Here is an 18,883-nt window from a genome sequence, read left to right as displayed (position 1 = left end):
ACCAGGGATGGGCTCTGGCCTCAGAGACAGTCAACCTCAGCTAGGCTGCCCCAGTGGGTCTCGACTCTGTCTCTATTAGAATCACTTGAGAAGCTTTAAAACAAGACGCTAGGCATCCCTCCAGAGATAATGATTGTGTGCCCTAAGAGATGGGATCTGAAGAAATGGATACCATGTACCTGGTTTGAAAAGACGAGCTGGGTCAGTCCTGTGGGTGCAGGCAGTTTGAACTAAGAAACACGTTGAGCTTGCTAGTTTATTATGGCATCTGCTGCCAAAAACGTCACCCAGGACTGAAGAAGTGATAGCCCCTGCAAGCTGAAGCTAGAATTTCAGGCAGAGGAAGCCAGAGAGACCCCAGGGTACAGCAGGGTGGAGGGAGCCCGGGTCCCTAGACCTGTTCAGGAGGGCTTTCCCTCCCATTCGAGGAGCAGTGCTCAGATATCCTCAGAGCAAACCTCTTTTCTTGCCCATCTTTATGTGATCCATGCTTGCAGCCCAAAGAGACTTACAAAAGGGGATAGTGATATGTATGCCAAGGATATAATTGTAGGAAGTTAATATACTTAGTTACTTATTGGTGGTAAAATAGCACATTTCTTGTTACCAGGGATTTACTTAGGAGTGATTATTCACTTGGTACCCTTCTAGGTACAATGCACAGCAAATCAATTTGGTGCCTACTTCGAATTTTAAAAAGCAGGTATAACTGACAATAGTATGGTCATAGAACAGGAAACATCCTACCACATGCCACAACACTCACACATGTAATAAATGACTGCTCCATTTTGGGTGAATCTTTAGGTTTTGTGGGGCTTTCCACTGAGTTGAAATATATTACAGGAGATATTTTTAATCTAATCTTTTTATGAGCTAAAATTGTTAGGAAGAATAAGAATTTTAAAAATGCTTTAACATTATTTTCTAGTTTTGTAATCATTCATCAGATGTTTTTAAAGTGAAGGTTTAGAAATGCATGTATCGTATTAAGTCTTCTAAAAAAAGTCTTTTTTACTGAGTATTAATTTCCAAGATAAAGTCAAAACAATCTTTTTTAATTATTCCTTTGAGTATCTAACCATTATGCAGTAGGTCCAAATAAGAGTGAACCATCTTAATCTTCTCCACTTCCCTGCCCACCCTCACACGTGCTATTACCATCCTCCCAGTACCTCCAACCCCCAGATTAGGCATGGGTGACGCACACTATCTGAACTTCTTGTGAGTGGTACAGGGAGAGGCTGGGCTTCATCCTCAAATGCCATTGTGGGCGGACTCCCATAGGAAGCTGAGGGATTTGCCTTGACCCTAGACTATCATTATCAGCCTGAGCAGCAGAGACTTGCCTTGGGAGACCTACTGCGATGGTCCAGGGTAACTAGTTCTCCAGTAGGTCCAAGGGAGGAGGAATAATAGACCAGGAGTCCACAGGAATGTCTTTGATCTTTTCCAAGAAAGGAAGACTTAGCAGTCGAGGCCCTGATTCACCAGATCATTCGAATTCTTGTCACATCTCTAGGGGCAAATCAGCATCATGCAGATGTGACTTTGCATAATGGAGAAAAGAATGTGGTCCCAGATACCAGATAGACTTCTGAAGCCCCTATAACTCCACATAACTTTTGGGACATTTGTAGGTTTTTACCAGGTACCATGTTCCCATTATATCAAAATTAGACATGATGTATTTAAAGGACAAGAAATTTTGTCAACATTATATTTTTACCAGGCTTTTCAGAGAGAATTGAAATCTTTTCAGTGAGGAAATATTGTTATAATGAGTTTTTTTTAAAGATTTATTTATTTATTTATTTATTCATTCATTCATTCATTCATTCATTCATTCACAGAGACACACACAGAGAGAGAGGCAGAGACACACAGAGAGAAGCAGGCCCCATGCAGGGACCCTGACGTGGGACTCCATCCCAGGACTCCAGGATCACACCCTGGGCCAAAGCAGACACTCAACTGCTGAGCCACCCAGGCATCCCAGGAGTGCTTTTTCATCATTTTCCTTGATTGATAATCTGAGTGCTCTTGTTCATATTAGCTAGTTGCTCAGTTAAAATTACAGTATCTTGCATCAAATTCCTACTGATATTATAATGTAATTTTAATATAATTTGTTTAAAAAAGGACATGGTGGTTGGGCGCCTGGGTGGCCCAGTTGGTTAAGCGGCTGCCTCTTGGTTTCAGCTCAAGTTGTAATCTAAGTGTCCTGAGGTTGAGCCCCACATTGGGTTCTACACTCAATGGGGAGTCTGCCTGAGAGTCTTTCCTTCTGCCCCTCTCTCCACTTATGCTCTCTCTCTAAAATAAATAAATAAACCCTTAAAAAAAAAAAGGACATGGGAACATAGAACATTTGTGCCAAGGATAAGGACATAAGTCCTCTTTAATAATACCTCCAGGGTGTTTTTTTGTTTGTTTGTTTTTTACTACTACTTTTCTCTTTGTTCTTGTGATAACAGTGATCTTCCTCACTCCCCGCCCCCCCTCCCCTGTGCCTTAAGAAGGCTCCCAAGATATCACAAAGGAAGGGGTCAGACCTTTAGTACACCTCCCCCACCCCTGAGTTTTTTTATTATATTAGGTGGTATTAATGAGATAATACAGAAGACTTAGCACAGGAAAACACAAAGGAAAAAAATCATAAAATTTTCATTACTCAGAGAGGATAACTGGTAATGCTTTGTTATGCATCATTATAAAAAAGATATCTTAGTATACATACGGTTTTGTAGCCTATACTCAATATATAGTAAGCATCTTTGTTGATTCTTCTAAGATACAATTTTTAATAGCTATAGAGTATTTTATTGATATAATGTAATTATTTAGCTGTTTTCCTGCTGTTAGACATAGAAGTTGTTTCCTAGTTTGGGAGGTGGGGAACATTAATTTATATTCTTGTATAAGCCAGTACATACATCTCTGGTTATTTTTGGTATTTTTTTTTAATCCTGAGACTTTATTAATTTTAAATATGCCTTTCCTTTAAGAAATTATTACTGGGGCTCCTTTGTGGCTCATTCAGTTAAGTGTCTGACTCTTGATTTCAACTTGGGTCATGATCTCAGGGTCATGAGATAGAGTCCCACCTTGGGCTCTGTGCTGGGTGTGGAGCCTATAGGATTCTCTTTCTCCCTCTCTCCCCACACTTGTGCATGCACACTGTCTCTCAAATAAATAAATCTTAAAAAAATCATTACAAAATCTATTTTCCTGTTAATTTCCTGGTTTTAGGTAATTGCATGAATAAGAAAGGAGGTCTGTTTTCTTATCAAAGATTTTAATAAGTGATTAATATTTTTACTAATACTCCTTGTGATATATACTGTTTCATATCAAACCAAATGCCAGATCAACATGAAAATACTACCTAAGGGCTTGTTCACATTTGCTTTATCTTGTTGGATCTAAAATTTGGTATCATATTAATTGATTATACCAAGTGCAATTCTACTCAGAATAGAAATCTAAATATTTTGAAGGCATGTACTGAATAAATTTCTGAGGTGCTTTAGCCAAATGGGATTTTTGGGAGGAAGGATAGATACTCAAATTCAATATGTGCAGGAAATAGATCACAAGTGCATTTCCATGCAGTTTAAGGCTAGGGTTAAAAGGGAGATGTTAAGAGAAAATGTATTGCTTTATCTGCACAGAAGTTGACTAGAAGAAACAGCAAGAATTTAAAAATTTTAAAGCTTCAAGCTAAGATAAATACTTGCATTTCTTGTGGACTAAAATAGAAAGCCAGTGAAGGAAGGTAAGTAATATACACTTAGGAAACTATAAGATAAGAGTTGTGTCAGCAAGGTGGAGGCAAGTATAAGAGCCCCCTCCCCCAGAAGACAGAATTATTGGGAATTCAGGCACTTTCCCAACACATTTTTTGACCTGGAATATTAGAAATACATACTTCCTTGAGGAGATGAAAGTAGTTATAAGTGAGGTTGTTTTTCATTTCTCCTTCTAAATGGATCTCTATATAACAGAATGTAAATGTAGACTAACTCATAACAGCACAGGTTGGAGAGTTAGCTAAATCTGAATGTTCAGTCCTCCTCTGGTTTATCATCTCTGTTCTTCCTATTTCATGAATAGATAGGGTTATGATATATAGATGTTCTTCTCATTATTTTGATTTACACTATTATTAAAGTAGATCATCTAAAAACTTTGAGGGAAGATTTTAAAGGTTCTTAATATTTATTCTATAAGTTTGCTCACTCATATTAGGAACACAATTCTTTAGCAGTCTAAAGTAGTATTTTTTCTGTAAAGCATGCCCTTTTATAGGACTAAACATTATCTACCTCACTCTCTACTCTTCTATATCCATTGTCCAGTGAAAAAATAAAACTGTAAGATGTGTGGAAGAGCATGACTCATCATTTTTATAAGATTTATTTATTTTTAGAGAAAGAGCACGCATGTGAGCAAGCAGGGGGAGGGGTAGAGGGAGAGACTCTCAAGGAGATTCCCCACTGACTGCGAAGCCTGACATGGGGCTTGATCTCACGATCCTGAGATCATGACCTGAGCCGAAATCAAGAAGTTGGATGCTCAACCAACTGAGCCACACAGGCTCCCCAAAATGTAACTCATAATGAAGAGGGAAAATAAAGAGTTGATAGAAGCAGGACCCACAGATGACCCCAATTTTGGATTAGCAGATAAGTACTTTAAAATAGCTATGAAAATATATTGAAGGGACTTCCAGTTTCCAGTCTGGCATTTAAAGAGCTTAAAAATCATTCCTGGTCACACAGCAAGAAAAAAGCTGAACAAATTGAAAACCTAACAGTTTTTCTTAGATCTGTCAGGGAACTGAAGTCACAGTTCAGACCACTGCCCCCAAATCTGGAGAGACTGATGAATTACTAGGGCTTCAATGAGAACAAGTTTGAGAGTTAAAAGCTCTAGGGGGTCTACTCTTAGTGGGGTTCCCACACTTCTGTGAGTTTTACTGTCACGAGTCCTACCGAGTTCTCACAGTGAATATTAGAGAAAAATCCCCTTTTGCTTCCATCAGAGGGAGGGGGAGAGTAACCATTTTGAAATATAACCAGAGCATTCTGTGTTTTTCTTAGTATGCCTGCCCTCAAAAGAAACTATTTCACTGGAGCCTAAGGGAGTTGGGTTTTACCAGAACCTAAGCAACCCAGGGGAAGGGAAATACCTACTCTAGCCTCTTCTTGCCTTCCTTTCTCATCTGAGGACAATGGAGATGAGACCCAGGGACCTAGGTTCACTGAAGGACTGAGACCAGATTATAGTACTACCACAGACAGATGAAGGGCTAAAGAAGATATGGAATATATGTGTATACATTGGGATATTATTCAGCTTTGAGGAAGACGGAAAGCCTGCCTTTTGCAACCTGGATGTATTTAGGGGACTTTATGATAAGTGAAATAAGCTATACAGATAATACTGTGTACTGTATGATCTCATTTATGTGTGGAATCTTAAAAACAAAAAAGAAGAAGTTGGTGAACTCAGAAACAAGTAGATTGGTTGTTACCAGGTGAGGGATGTGGGGGAGGGGAAACAAGAAGATGCTGGTTAGAAGGTACAAGCCTTTAGTTATAAGTTGAGTAAGTTCTGGGAATCTGATATGCATGGTGACCAGGGTTAAAAATACTGTATTGTGCATTTGAAATTTGCTAAAAGAGTAGATCTTAAGGGTTCTCTCTCTCTCTCACACACACATACACACACACACACACACACACACACACAGTATATGAGGTGATGGTATAATAACCCAATTATGGCAATCATTTCACAAAGTGTGTGTGGTGTATATATATAATCATGTAGTACACTTCAAATATACACAATTTTGTCAGTTATACCTCAATAAAACTGGAAAAGAAGGTCATAGGATTCTAGAACACCAACCCCCAAACGCACACCTTCCCAATACATCACCAAAGACCTATGTACCCCAATTCCTTTGATCTAGTACAGCATGTGTGGCTTCCAACAAAAAAAATTAAAAGGTGAAGAACAGTTTGAAGAGACAGAATAAACATCAGAACCAAAGTCAGAGGTCATAGGGATGTTGGAATTATCAGACCAGGAATTTAAAATAGCTATGATGAATACATCAAGGACGCTGATGGAAAAAGTAGGCAATGTTCAAAAATAGATGGATCATGTCAGCAGAGATACTGAAATTCTAAGCACTAAAAAAAAAAAAAAAAAAAAAATTGAACAGAATAATAAGGTGAATGACAGCATGAAGAAATAGGGAATTTCTACAGAGAAATGGAAACTAAAGAGAAGAAAAAGAAATTGAACTGAAAATCTCAGTATCAGAAGTAAAGGAATTCACTTGGTGGCCCAAATGCAGACTGGACAGAAGCAGAAGTAGCTCAGAGATGAGCCAATAGAAATTATTCAACCAAATTTGCAAGAGAAAATGAGAAAAAGAAAAAAAACCAGAGCATCCAAAATGTAGGACAGTATCAGAGGGTCTAATACATATGTAACTGGAGTCCCAGGAGAAGAGGATAGAGCGTGAATAAGGCAAAAGAAATAACGAATGAGAATTTTTTAGTATTGATGGTAAGTTATCAACCAGCGGTTCAAGAAGCTCAGCAAATTTCAAGAAGTGTAAATTAAACAAAATCCCATTTAGTCACATCATAGTAATATTACTAAAAGAACAAAGGTAAAGAGAAAATTCTAAGCAGGAGGGAAAAAGTAACATAAAAGGCGGGCACATTGTTCAGAATGACCATTGATTTTCATCAGAAACAAGACCTAAAATGAAATACTAATGAAATGAAGTGAAATGGAAATGAAAGAGACATATTTTTATTTTATTTAGACAAAATCTCATAGAATTAAGCCTTCAGTAGATCTACATTACCAAAAAATGCTAGAAAAGCTCTTGAGGCTGAAGGAAAATGATATCAGATGGTAGCCTAGATCTGCAAGAAGAAATAAAGATCAACAAAATAAGGACACCTGGGTAGCTCAGTGGTTGAGTGTCTGCCTTGGGCTCAGGGCATGATCCTGGTGTCCTGGGATCAAATTCCACATCGGCAGCCTGCTTTTCCCTCTGCCTATGTCTCTGCTTCTCTTTCTGTGCCTCTCCTGAATAAATAAATTAAAAATCTTAAAAAAAATAATAAACGAAAAGGAAATATGGGAGTAAATATAAATGCTCATTAAAAATTATGTATTTATATCTAATTTGTTTAGAAGCCTGCTGACTGTTTAAAATGTATTATAGAGTTCATACCCTATGTGAAATTAAATTATATGACAGTAAGACCTGTAAGGGTAGAAGGGGGTAAATAGAACGATATTGTATTTTACATAATTTTATGAAATACTATATTATTTGAAAGTACATCAAGATGAGTTAAGAATGCATATTTTACTTTTTTAAAGATCTTATTTATTTATTTGGGAGAGAGAAGCAGGCTCCCTGTTGAGCAGAGAGCCTGATACTGGGCTCAATTCCAGAACCTGGAGATCACGACCTGAGCCAAAGGCAGACACTTAACCCACTGAGCCACCTGGACGCCCAAGAATGCATATTTTAATTTCCAGTAACCTCTAGGATAATGCATGGAGGAGATAAAGTGGAATCCTAAGATAATCATTTGATTTTCCCAGAAGAGGGCAGGAAAGGAAGAAGAAAGGAACGAAAGAACAGGAAGGACAAATGGAAAACTAATACCCAGGTGATAGAATTAAACCCAGCCCTATCAAAAATTCCATTAAATGGAAACATTTTGAATACCCATTTAAAATTTAAGGCAGAGCTTATCAGGTTAGATAAAAAAGCAAGACCAAAATACATGCATTTTTAGGGATGAGGACACAGATTTAAAGAAAAGAATGTAAAATATATATCACATAAACATAAAGCAAAGCATAAGCAAGCTGATGTGGCTATATTTGTGTCAAGTAAAGTAGACTATAAAGCAGAGATAAAGAGGGATGTTCTGTAGTGATGAGTCCATTTGTCAAGAACTCACAATTTAAAATTTTAATTTAAAAGAACGTGCAATAAAAATAGAACCAAAATAGATAAATAGGTATCACAGAATCATAAATTTTAACAAAAACCGCTCAGTGAGTGATAAAAACAAATAGACAAAAATGTAAGAATATGGGTGGTTTGAACACTACTAACCAGTCTGATTTATTTGACCTTTATAGAACACTAAACTCCCCAATTATAGAATATACATTCTTTAATGTTCACAGGGAATGTTCACCAAGATGAACATATGCTTAGCCATAAAATAATACGTTTGAAAGATTCATATCATAAAGAGTATGATGGTAATGAGATAGTAATTATAATAATCTTTTTAGATAATTCTCACATATTGGAAAATGAAGCAATATCTTTTAAAATAATCCTTGGTCAAAGAAGAAATCAAAAAAGGAAATTAAAAACTATTTCTAACATGTGTGATAATGAACCCCGTATTTGTGGGATTTACTTAAAGAAGTGCATAGAGGGAAATTTGTACCTTTAAATGCTTATATGAGAAAAGAAGAGAGATTTAAAATCATGAGCACATTCCTCAGGTGAGCCCTCAATGTTGCTCAGCAATCCTGCTGTGATTCCTTTGTTAATTAGTTTTCCTACCCTTAGAGTACCTATTTCAAATCTTTCTTTCCACCTCAAATTTCCTCCTCTGAGCAGATGACTTACTTCTTATTTCATTGGGAAAATAAAAGCAGAGGAGAACCAGATACCCCCTTGTGCCAGATCAGTCTGCTGATGTGTCCTATACCAATGTGTACTGTTCACCCTCCTTTAACATGGTGACTGTTTATGTTTCTGTCAAAAACACTGGCCCCCCTACCCTCATGCTCACTCCACAACTGTGTTCACTCTCTCTCTTTTCTGTATCATACCCTTCTCCCGTCCCCTCCCCCCATGTACATCATGCCTACCAAACATTAATATATGGAGAAATCTCCCAACTTAAACCTCAGACCATCCTCTACCTGTTTCCCCATTTCTTGCTCCCCTTCACAGCAGGATACCTCGAAAGAACATCCATACCTCCTCTGCCTTTACTTTCTTCATTTTCTCTTGTCCCCATTAGATTTTTGTCCCATCCACTCTTGAAATTGTGCTTGTCAACATTACCAGTGACTTCCTCATTGCCAAATCCAGTGCGAGTCGAAAGTCTGGACATTTCTTTACCTGGCTTCTGGGTTGGCACCCTCTGGTGTTTCTCCTCATTCATAAGCTATTCTTTATTAGTCTTTGGTGATCCTCCCAACCTCTGCATGTGAGAGTACTCCCAAGGCTCGGTCATTGAAGTACATTCACTGGGCAATCTCATCCAGGCCCATGGCTTGAAGCACCATCTTTACCTGATGACTTCCAAATGTATGTCTTCAGTTTCACCTCTCTCCTAGATTTTAAACTTGTGTATATAGCTGCCTACAAGATATCTGCACTTGGATTTTTCATAGGCATCTCACACTCTACAGGTTTAAAACTGAATTCTTTCTTTCCTTTCTCTTCCCCACCCCTCTTCTCTGTTAGCAAATGAGAACTCTACTCTTCCAGTTCTTATTTATGTCTTTCTCTAATACCAGCTCTCTTCAAAATATGTACCCAACTCGTACACCTGTTGGCACCTCTGCTGCTACTGTTCTGGTCTGAGTCACCACGGCATCTCTGCTCAACAGCAACTTCCTGTCTGGTCTCCCTGCTCTGCTTGTCACCTCCACAGGGAGGGAATGTATTTGTCTGCTCTCTTCCACCACTTTTCCCTCCATTCACTGGGCTCTGGCCATTTTGAGCTCTTGGAGGCTGCCTTCCCACACCAACCAGGTTTCTGCCTTCTGCCTGGAAGATTCCTCCCTGAGATATCTACATGGTTCCCTGGCCTTTTGTGACTACCTATGTACTACCCTCTTCCTACCACTCTCTGTTCCCTCACAGTCTTTTATTTTCTTCATAGCACTCAGCATCACGTGACATTATCTGTTCATATATTGTCTGTATATAACATAAGCTTTGTTGCTGTGTTCACTGCTGTGTTCCTTTAGGCAACTAGGATGGTGCCTGGTACACAGTGGATGCTTATTAAGTATTTGTTGAATAAACTGAATATGCTTAATAATCAACCTCTCTTGTCTTCGTTCTTATGAAATGCTAGAAAGAATATTGTTAAAGAAGTATACCAAAAAATTTACTATGGATAACTGTGGGTGACATTCCTTACTTTTTATTTTTCTGAGTTTTCCAGATTTTCTGCCACAAGCATATATTACTTTTATACTCACAAATACATTTCAATAAGAATCAGGGTGTATATTATATTTTTTTGACTTACACTTACAAACACAACAAAGACAAAAGAAATAAATCAATGTTAGCAGTAGATGTCTTGGATTGGACTTTGAGCCATTTTCCCTACTGTTTACCTTTCTGTATTTTCTGTATTTCTTATAATAAGTGTGGATTACTTTCATAGTAGAAAAATATAAAACTTTAAAAAGGGGGAAAAAATCTCAGGGCCTAGTGATTATAACTTGCTATTTTATGGAATTCATTGGAAATTGGACTTTACTACAAATACTATAATAAAGTTTCTTTTCTAACTTTTTTAATTGAAATAATTTCTGACTTAGAAAAAGGTCAAAAACAGTAGAGAAGTCTCAAACTTTCACTTGTATGTTGTTTTACCACACTTTCTTTTCCTCAGAGATTCTTCTTCCTGCTGTCCTTTCTCCCATACACACATTCATATATATTTAATATTTAACATATATTTAATATTTTATATTTTTAATATTACATAATTTGTGTTTAGTAAGTATATAAGTATATATTCACATATAAATATATATATAAATATTATATATTTACACATACATATATATACTTAACTCTCTTCTTCAATCTGGAAGAGTTCCTCAATTTTTCTTTGACTTTATGACTTGACATTTTAAAAGGGAACTGACCATTTATTTTCTGGAATGTCTCAGTCTGAGCCTTCTGATGTTTCCTCATGATTAGATTTAGGATATTGGCAGGATTATGAGAGTGATGTCACAGCCTCCTCAGTGCATTTCTTCACAAAGCCCATAATCTGTGCTTGTCCCATAACTGTTTGTGGTGACTTCAGTCACATCTTGTTTTCAATCACATAACATTTTGTCCGTAGATTTCAGTAACTACAGTTTTGTCTCCTTCCGTAATTAAGTATCTTATGGGGAAACATATTGAGACTTTGTAATAGCCTATCTTCATCCACTTCTCTCCACTACTGTCAGCATCCATTGATGATTCTTGCCTCAAATACTATTGTGGTGGTTGCAGAAAGATGATTTTTGTCGTTCCCTGATTTTTTCTACATTTATTAGTTGGAATTCTGCTGTAAGTGCTTTCACTCCTTGTCATTCATTCACTCATTTATGTCCATATGAACTCATGGATTGTTATTTTGTTCTGTGGGTTATAATCTGTTGTCTTTATTATTTACTTTGATGCTTACATTTTCTCAGATTTGGCCAATGGGAGCACTTCTGGACTGGCTCCTGTGTCTTGACATATTTCTGCCACTCTCTGAGTCCTTCTGGACTTTTTAAGAAAAGCACAGAAAGGTATACTAGGCTCATCTTATACTTTTCCACACTCAGCCCTAGAATCCGTCATTTTCCCAAGGAGCCTTGTTACTTTTAGTGGAAAATGAAATGCCAAGGGACACCTGGGTAGCTCAGTGGTTGAGCATCCGCCTTCGGCTAAGGGCATGATCCCAGAGTGCCAGGATCAAGTCCCACATGGGGCTCCCTGCATGGAGCCTGCTTCTCCCTCTGCCTGTGTCTCTGCCTCTGTGTATCTTTCATGAATAAATAAATAAAATCTTTAAAAAAAGAAAATGAAATGCCAAAATCTCCACAAATCAAGATGTGTTGCTAGGTGTGTTTATTAAAATTTCTGAAGGACCTTGTTATGACTGGTTTCTTGTTCTACAGAAAGGACTCCTATCAGACACAGTGATTGTTTCCAGTAAATCTTTGCTTTTAAATGTAATAGAAAACCCAGACACAATTTTGAATGCTTTGGCAGTTTAGAGGCATACTTCTCAACCTGACATGCTTGGATATGGGTTGATAATGGTACTAATAAATCCATAAGTGGATCCCTTGTCAGTAAAGAATGAATAAATTACACTTACCTCAGCATGGTCTTTCATTCAATTCAGAATTATTTTAGTTTAGCTATTAATGGACTTGCCATTGAAAGAGTGAGTAAAATTAAGCTTTTCAAATAAGTTGCTATTTGCAAAACTGAATACTGTAATTTGCAACATTTTATTCTCGTTCATCAGGAAAATATAGTGTCTTCCATTTTCTTTAATCACTTGTTAGCTTAGAACAGCTGGCAAAAAGTTAAGTATGAGTCCTTAATTTCTGCTTCGTTTTTATAAATTGAGAACTTTCTATAGAAATATAGTATCAAATGCATTTTTTTTTCAAATAGGGTGAGTGAATTTTTAGCATTGAAGGTAAAGGACACATATTATTTATCCTTTTCAACTTGTACAGCATTTAGCAGAGTGTGGTTCTCAACAGTCGCTGCTGTGCTTTGAGAATGCTGGTGTGACTGCACCAGGGGTCTGCCCGTCCTGCAGTGGGGCCGAGCGCCACTCTTTGCCTCCACGGCCTGTGCCGTGGATCTTTGCAAGGGGTGATGGTGTATACTCCCATATTCTTGGTGATCTGTGCTGTCCCTACTCATTAGAGTTCTGCATAACTGAAGGGAAAGGGAAAGGATTTTCTTGCTGGCGAGGTTGTGTGTGTGTGTGTGTGTGTGTGTGTGTGTGTACGTACTGGACTATGTCTCTTAAACTGTGAATGGTCAAATAGACAAAAATTAGTTGGTTATGTTTTGACCATGGCTGATACTCAAAATAAATAACTTATAGTCTTGGATATAAACTATTTGGAACATGGTACTCTGTCTGCAGATCATCCAGTTGAAGGGACATTTTCCTAAATGGGTGTCATTAAACAGTAGTTCCAAAGGATGTTATTAGGTGTTCCCAGGCCCTGTCAGTTTAAAAACATGGCATGCTAGATGCTTCTCTTACAGATTCCAACTGCACATTAGCATATTAAAGATTTGATATACCCCAAGGCATAGAAGCATGTTTAATCTTTTTAGCCCAGGTTTCCCCAAACTTACTGGAGCAGGGAGCATTTGCTGCTTATGTACTTGTTAACAAGAAAACACTGGTAGAGATCATTCTTTTTTTTTTTTTTCAGAGGTACTCACTGAGCACTAAGCAGAGGCAATGCAGAGATAAAAGACATTGCTCACACCCTCAAAGAACTTATTCAAAGACAACATTCAAGTTATGTGACGAATCCTGTTATTGAAGTATACTGAGGGTATTTGTGGGAACACAGAGAAAGGCATCTGATCTTACAGACCCCATCTGCATCCTGAAGGATTAATCTTAAGTTAATGCATTTTTATTTATTTATTCCAAAATCTTTTTGAGTACCTACTATATAAGCCTTAGACCTTGGGGAGTATGCAGAACCAAGGAGAGTCCTTGTCCTCTTGGATGTCCTTGTCCTCTTGGATCATACATTCTAGGGGAAGGAGACAGGCAGGAGACAAGTAAGTCCAAGTGTACAATTACAGGATGGTGATAAGTGCTAAGAAGAATATGGTAGGGAGGGGACAAGGGTGCGTGTGTGGTGAAGTGATTGCTGTTTTAGCTAAGGTTGCTAGAGGTGTGTCACTTGGGAGGTTACATTTGGGTATAGATCTAGATGACATGAAGGACCAAACCATATGAGTCTCTGGGACAAAATAATCCAGGGAGAAGGAACAGGAAACCCAAAGCATGACAAGAAGTGAGAATGATTGGCATGTCTGAGAAAGAGCAAGGAGATCATGTTCTTGGAGGGGAATACACAAGGGAGAGGGTGCTAGTTGATAAGGCCAGTAGGGTAACGGAGTTAAACCACTTTATAAACCTCCCATGGCCTTTGGCTTTTATTCTGAGTGAGGTGGCAAAGCATGACAGGGCTTTGAAAGTGCAGAGCAGTAGCAGGATCTGTGGGAAAAGGGGAATGGGTTCAGGTACTGCAAGTAGTTCATTCGAACCGGAGTACAAAGGAAGGGCAGAAGTGAGGTGCACAGGGCCTTCTGTGCCCTGCCGAGAGGCCTAGATTTTTTCTTGAGATGATGGGAGAGCAGTGAGCAATTTGAGTAGGAAGGACAGTCGGATCTTTCTTTAAGGAGGATCATTTGGCAGCAGGGTGATGAATAGATCTGAGGGTGGGAGGTGAACCTGAAAGCAGAAAAAACCAAGCTGTTGATGTATGTAATACAGGAAGGAAACGGGGAGGGTCTGAACTCTGGGGTGCTCGAGAAAGACAAGTGATGAGGTTTGGTGTTTGGTGAGCTGTAGTGGAAGGTGACAGCCACAGATGACTCCATTTCTGCCTTGGGCTTCATTTGGGGTTGCTTAAGGCCTTTCCATGTGGGGATGCAGGTTTGATTTAACATGAAAATAAACTCCTTTTGGTGTTTGTACAGCATTTGAAATTCTTTTAGGACATCAACATGGGGATGTTTATGAGCTAATTAGATACGCCAGGCCAGCACTCAGGAAAGAGTTTATAAGATAGTGAACAAATACTAATTCTGGATACCACATCTAGTTACAGAGTTTTAAAACATGTCATTTGTGTGAAGACTTTATTCCTTTGCCTTTTTTGGAACCACTTTCTATATTGTGGGAAACTAGTTGGCAGGATTTTAAGGGACTCCAGAGGACCATGCAATAGGTACCACACTTTAAGAGAAACAGTTTACTGCTCAGCTGAAATCAGTAGTCTTGGGGATCTCCCTTCCTTCAAGTCAGGAGGTATGACTTTTTAGATACAAAGATGTTTTTATTGACTTCTTTACTGCTTTCATTTTTTAAGAGAAAGTTCCTCTTGTTAAGACAGTTACACCATGAGAATTCATGAGATTATAAATTTTAGATTCCAAGAAATGCTCATCCAGTGTCTGAGAGTAACCATTTTTAAGCAGCACATATGTTTTAGTCCATTTCATTAAGTAAACAGGAAATTACCAAATGGCTCATGACCTGAAATGATTCATGGAAGTTGCTGATTTTTAGACAAGGAAGTTTAGGGATGTATATGATAAAAGCAAGGAGCTAGAAGTTAGAAGGCTAGAGTTTTGTTTCATCTCTTTCCACCACTTACTAGCCATGAGATTTGGACAGATCACCTTTTGATGGTCAGGTTAGTCATTGGGAAAATGAAAACAGACTTGCTGTTGACCTTATGAGCTGGTGCATTCATGGAACAGGCATTTGTCGGGAGACATTGTTCTAGGGCTGGGCTGCAGCACTAAACAGATAGGCATCATTCTCACTCTCAGAGTTTGCCATGTTGTGAGTTAGAGCAAACAGTTTGGAAAGTGGGAATCAGAGCACTGTATAAATTGTAAAGCACTGGAAAGCATCATGGTGATTCTTACTTTAAATCTTCTATCCACAAAATTTAGGTTCTCTTTGAATTTAAGTGATAAGTTGGTAGAAATGCAAATAAGAGGTAGGTTTACACATAGACCTTACACCCTTCACAAAAATTAACTCAAAATGGAACATAGACCCAAATGTAAAATGATAAAACTCCTGGAAGGTAGCATAGAAAATCTAGATGACCTTGGAAATGATGATGGCTTTTTATTTTTTTTATTTTTTTATTTTTTTTTTTAAGATTTATTTATTCATCCATTCAGAGAGAGCGAAGAGAGAGGCAGAGACACAGGCGGAGGGAGAAGCAGGCTCCATGCAGGAAGCCCGATGTGGGACTCGATTCCGGGTCCCCAGGATCACACCCCAGGCCGCAGGCAGCGCCAAACTGCTGTGCCACCGGGGCTGCCCGATGATGGCTTTTTAGATACAACACCAAAGAAAGGGGATCCCTGGGTGGCGCAGCGGTTTGGCGCCTGCCTTTGGCCCAGGGCGTGATCCTGGAGACCCGGGATCGAATCCCACGTCGGGCTCCCAGTGCATGGAGCCTGCTTCTCCCTCTGCCTGTGTCTCTGCCTCTCTCTCTCTCTCTGTGACTATCATAAATAAATAAAAAATTAAAAAAAAAAAAACACCAAAGAAAGGCACTTCAATGAAAGAAACAATTGATAGGCTGGACTTCATTAAAATGAAAAACTTGGGCTCTGTGAAAGATACTGTCAATAGAGTAAGACAGACCACAGACTGGGAGAAGACATTTACAGAAGACATGATCTGATAAAAGGCTGTTATCCATAATATACCAAGACCTCTTAAAATTCATTACTAAAAACATTAACAACCTGATTTAAAAATGGGCAAAAGACTTCAACAGACATCTCACCAAAGAAGGTGTACAGATGGCAGCACAGAGCATATGAAAAGATATTTAACATCATCTGTCATCAGGGAAATGCAAATTAAAATGAGATAACCACTTCATACCTTTTAGAATGGCTAAAATCCAGAAAACCAATAACACCCAAGTGGTGATGAGCGTGTAGAGCAACAGGAACTCTCATATGTTGCTGGTGGGAATGCAAAACAGTGTAGCCACTTTGGAAGACAGTTTGTCTGTTTCTTGTAAAAATAAACATACTCTTATCAAACAATCTGGCAGTCTTGCTCCTTGGTATTTACCCAGATGAGTTGAAAACTCATGTCCACATAGAAACCTGCACACAGGTGTTTATTCATCACAACACCAGTCAAACACTGGAAGCAGCAAAGATGTCCTTCAGTAGATGAATCATTAAATTTTGGTACATCCAGACAGTGGGACGGTATTCAGCGCTAAAAAGAAACAAGCTGTCTTGCCATGAAAAAACATCAAGGAACCTGAAGTGCTTATTACTAAGTGAATATAATTAATTGTAATTAATTATGGTTTCTACTGTGTGACATTCTAGGAAAGGCAAAAACTATGGAGACAGTAAAAAAATCAGCGGTTGCCAGGAGTTGAGTGGTGGTGGGGGCGGTGGGTGTGCAAGATGAATAGGTGCAGCATTTTAGGTCCACCTAAAGGATTTTTAGGTCAATGAAACTATTTTGTATGATACTATAATGGGGGATACATGTCTTTATATGTATGTCCAAATCCATAGAATATATAACATCAAGAGTGAACCAGATGTAAGCAAAACTTTGGGTGTAATGACGTGTTGATGCAGGTTTATCAGTTATAACAAACGCATCCCTCTGGTGTGTGATATTGACAGTGGGGTAGGCTCTGTGTGGCGGAGCAAGGAGTATATGGGAACTTTCTGTGCTCTCTGCTCAATTTTAATGCTGTGAACTGGAAACTGTCCTAAAGAGTAAAGTCTATTTTTTAAAAAGTGGTTCTCTCTGGCAGAGGAGATAAGATGAAGGTGTGCCTTGTACTCTCAGGATAGATAGTTATTAAATGTTTATTGAATGAATAAAGGAATGATGTTAGGATTTGGAAATTCACACAGATCCTTACTCCTCTCTTTTTAAAAATGTTTTTTACTACATTTTTAGAAAAGTGGGAGTAGTTATGTCTGGCACTCACAAGAATCCATATTGAAAAATTTAACTCAGAATACAAAATATTGATTTTTAGAGAGTGCCAGAGTCAGCACTATATACTTAGATTTCAAAATGTGGATTAGAACAATTTCATGCCATTAGAGAGTGTTAGGTACAATGTAAGATAGCTAATGTTTCTGATTGTGAATGAAGCAAAATCTTAAATTTGGAAATGATTTATTTAATTATCTTGGGAAGTAAAAGGAAGGTTAAGGTCCCAAGATTCTATTTATACATAGAGCATACAAAATGAGAGTAATTTTTTCTTAAAGAAGTTTAATGGGAAACAACTCGCAGGATGGGTTATGTAGCAATTAAATGAAAATTCTTTACTCTCTGGGGTATTTTAAAACTATACAACTTCAGGTCAATTTCAGATATCTATTATTATCCACACTGCATTTTCAAAAGTTCTAAAGGCCTTTGACTGTGACACTTTATTTTTATAGTCATTTGCACAAAATCCCACGTGTTGACAGTAATCGGCATTGGTGAGAACGTGTGAAGGCTGCCTCAGCACTTCTTAACAGATGGCCTTCTCCATTCATTTTCTTCTTTAGGCAAACATGCTGAAGACATATTTGGTGAGCTGTTTAATGAGGCTAACAACTTCTACATCAGAGCAAATTCTCTTCAAGACAGAATTGATCGCCTTGCTGTCAAAGTTACCCAGCTGGATTCAACAGTGGAAGAGGGTAGGTAATTGCATGAGAGCAATGAGCTAGAAGTGATGTTGACAAGACGGTAGTAATTAATTGCGGTGTAATCACTGCTTTTTCCTTGGGGTGGTGTGCTGATATTTCATGTTGTCCTTTTCTAGAAGAATATTGGTGGGGGGTGGAGCCCCCAACATTGGTTTAGTTAGTAATTTAAAAAGTCTTATCTACCTCATACATGCTACCCATACTTGCTTTTTAAAAAATAGACACATATTGTATTTGTTTTAAAGGATTCTTTGAATGTTCCTGGTCTTAGAAACCCTAGTTGAAGTCATTGGGAATTATTTCAAAGATACTTTCTTGCCTAAAAAAATCACAGAATCACTCCAAAACGTGGTCCAGCTATGAGGGAGGGTGGTACATACCCAGCATGACTGAGTGAAGGCGTCCACCTGCTGCTCTTGTTGGGGTCCATGCCAGTAAATAATCATGGTGATTCTGGTGACTTAACATCTCAACAAATAGCATTTACTGAAGGCCTTTAGGCATCATGGTTGTAAAATAAAGTTAATATGGTAAGCACCATGTAGGTAACTGATAATCATT

The 18,883-nt window shown here is 38.2% G+C and overlaps 1 protein-coding gene across 9 annotated transcripts in view; it reads left to right on the top strand.

The window, feature by feature from the left end:
- WASF3 (WASP family member 3) overlaps positions 1 to 18,883 on the top strand; it is a 133,200-nt gene that overhangs the window by 92,644 nt on the left and 21,673 nt on the right. For all 9 annotated transcript variants that reach the window (XM_038573412.1, XM_038573418.1, XM_038573414.1 and 6 more), the window contains one exon: positions 18,179 to 18,313. In XM_038573412.1, the coding sequence (XP_038429340.1) occupies positions 18,179 to 18,313 (135 nt within the window). The remainder of the gene's footprint in view (positions 1 to 18,178; positions 18,314 to 18,883) is intronic.

This window comes from Canis lupus, chromosome 25, assembly GCF_011100685.1.
Source record: "Canis lupus familiaris isolate Mischka breed German Shepherd chromosome 25, alternate assembly UU_Cfam_GSD_1.0, whole genome shotgun sequence".
NCBI lineage: Eukaryota > Metazoa > Chordata > Mammalia > Carnivora > Canidae > Canis > Canis lupus.
The sequence above is the reverse complement of the archived record's forward strand: the minus strand, read 5'-3'. Positions and strand labels throughout refer to the sequence as shown.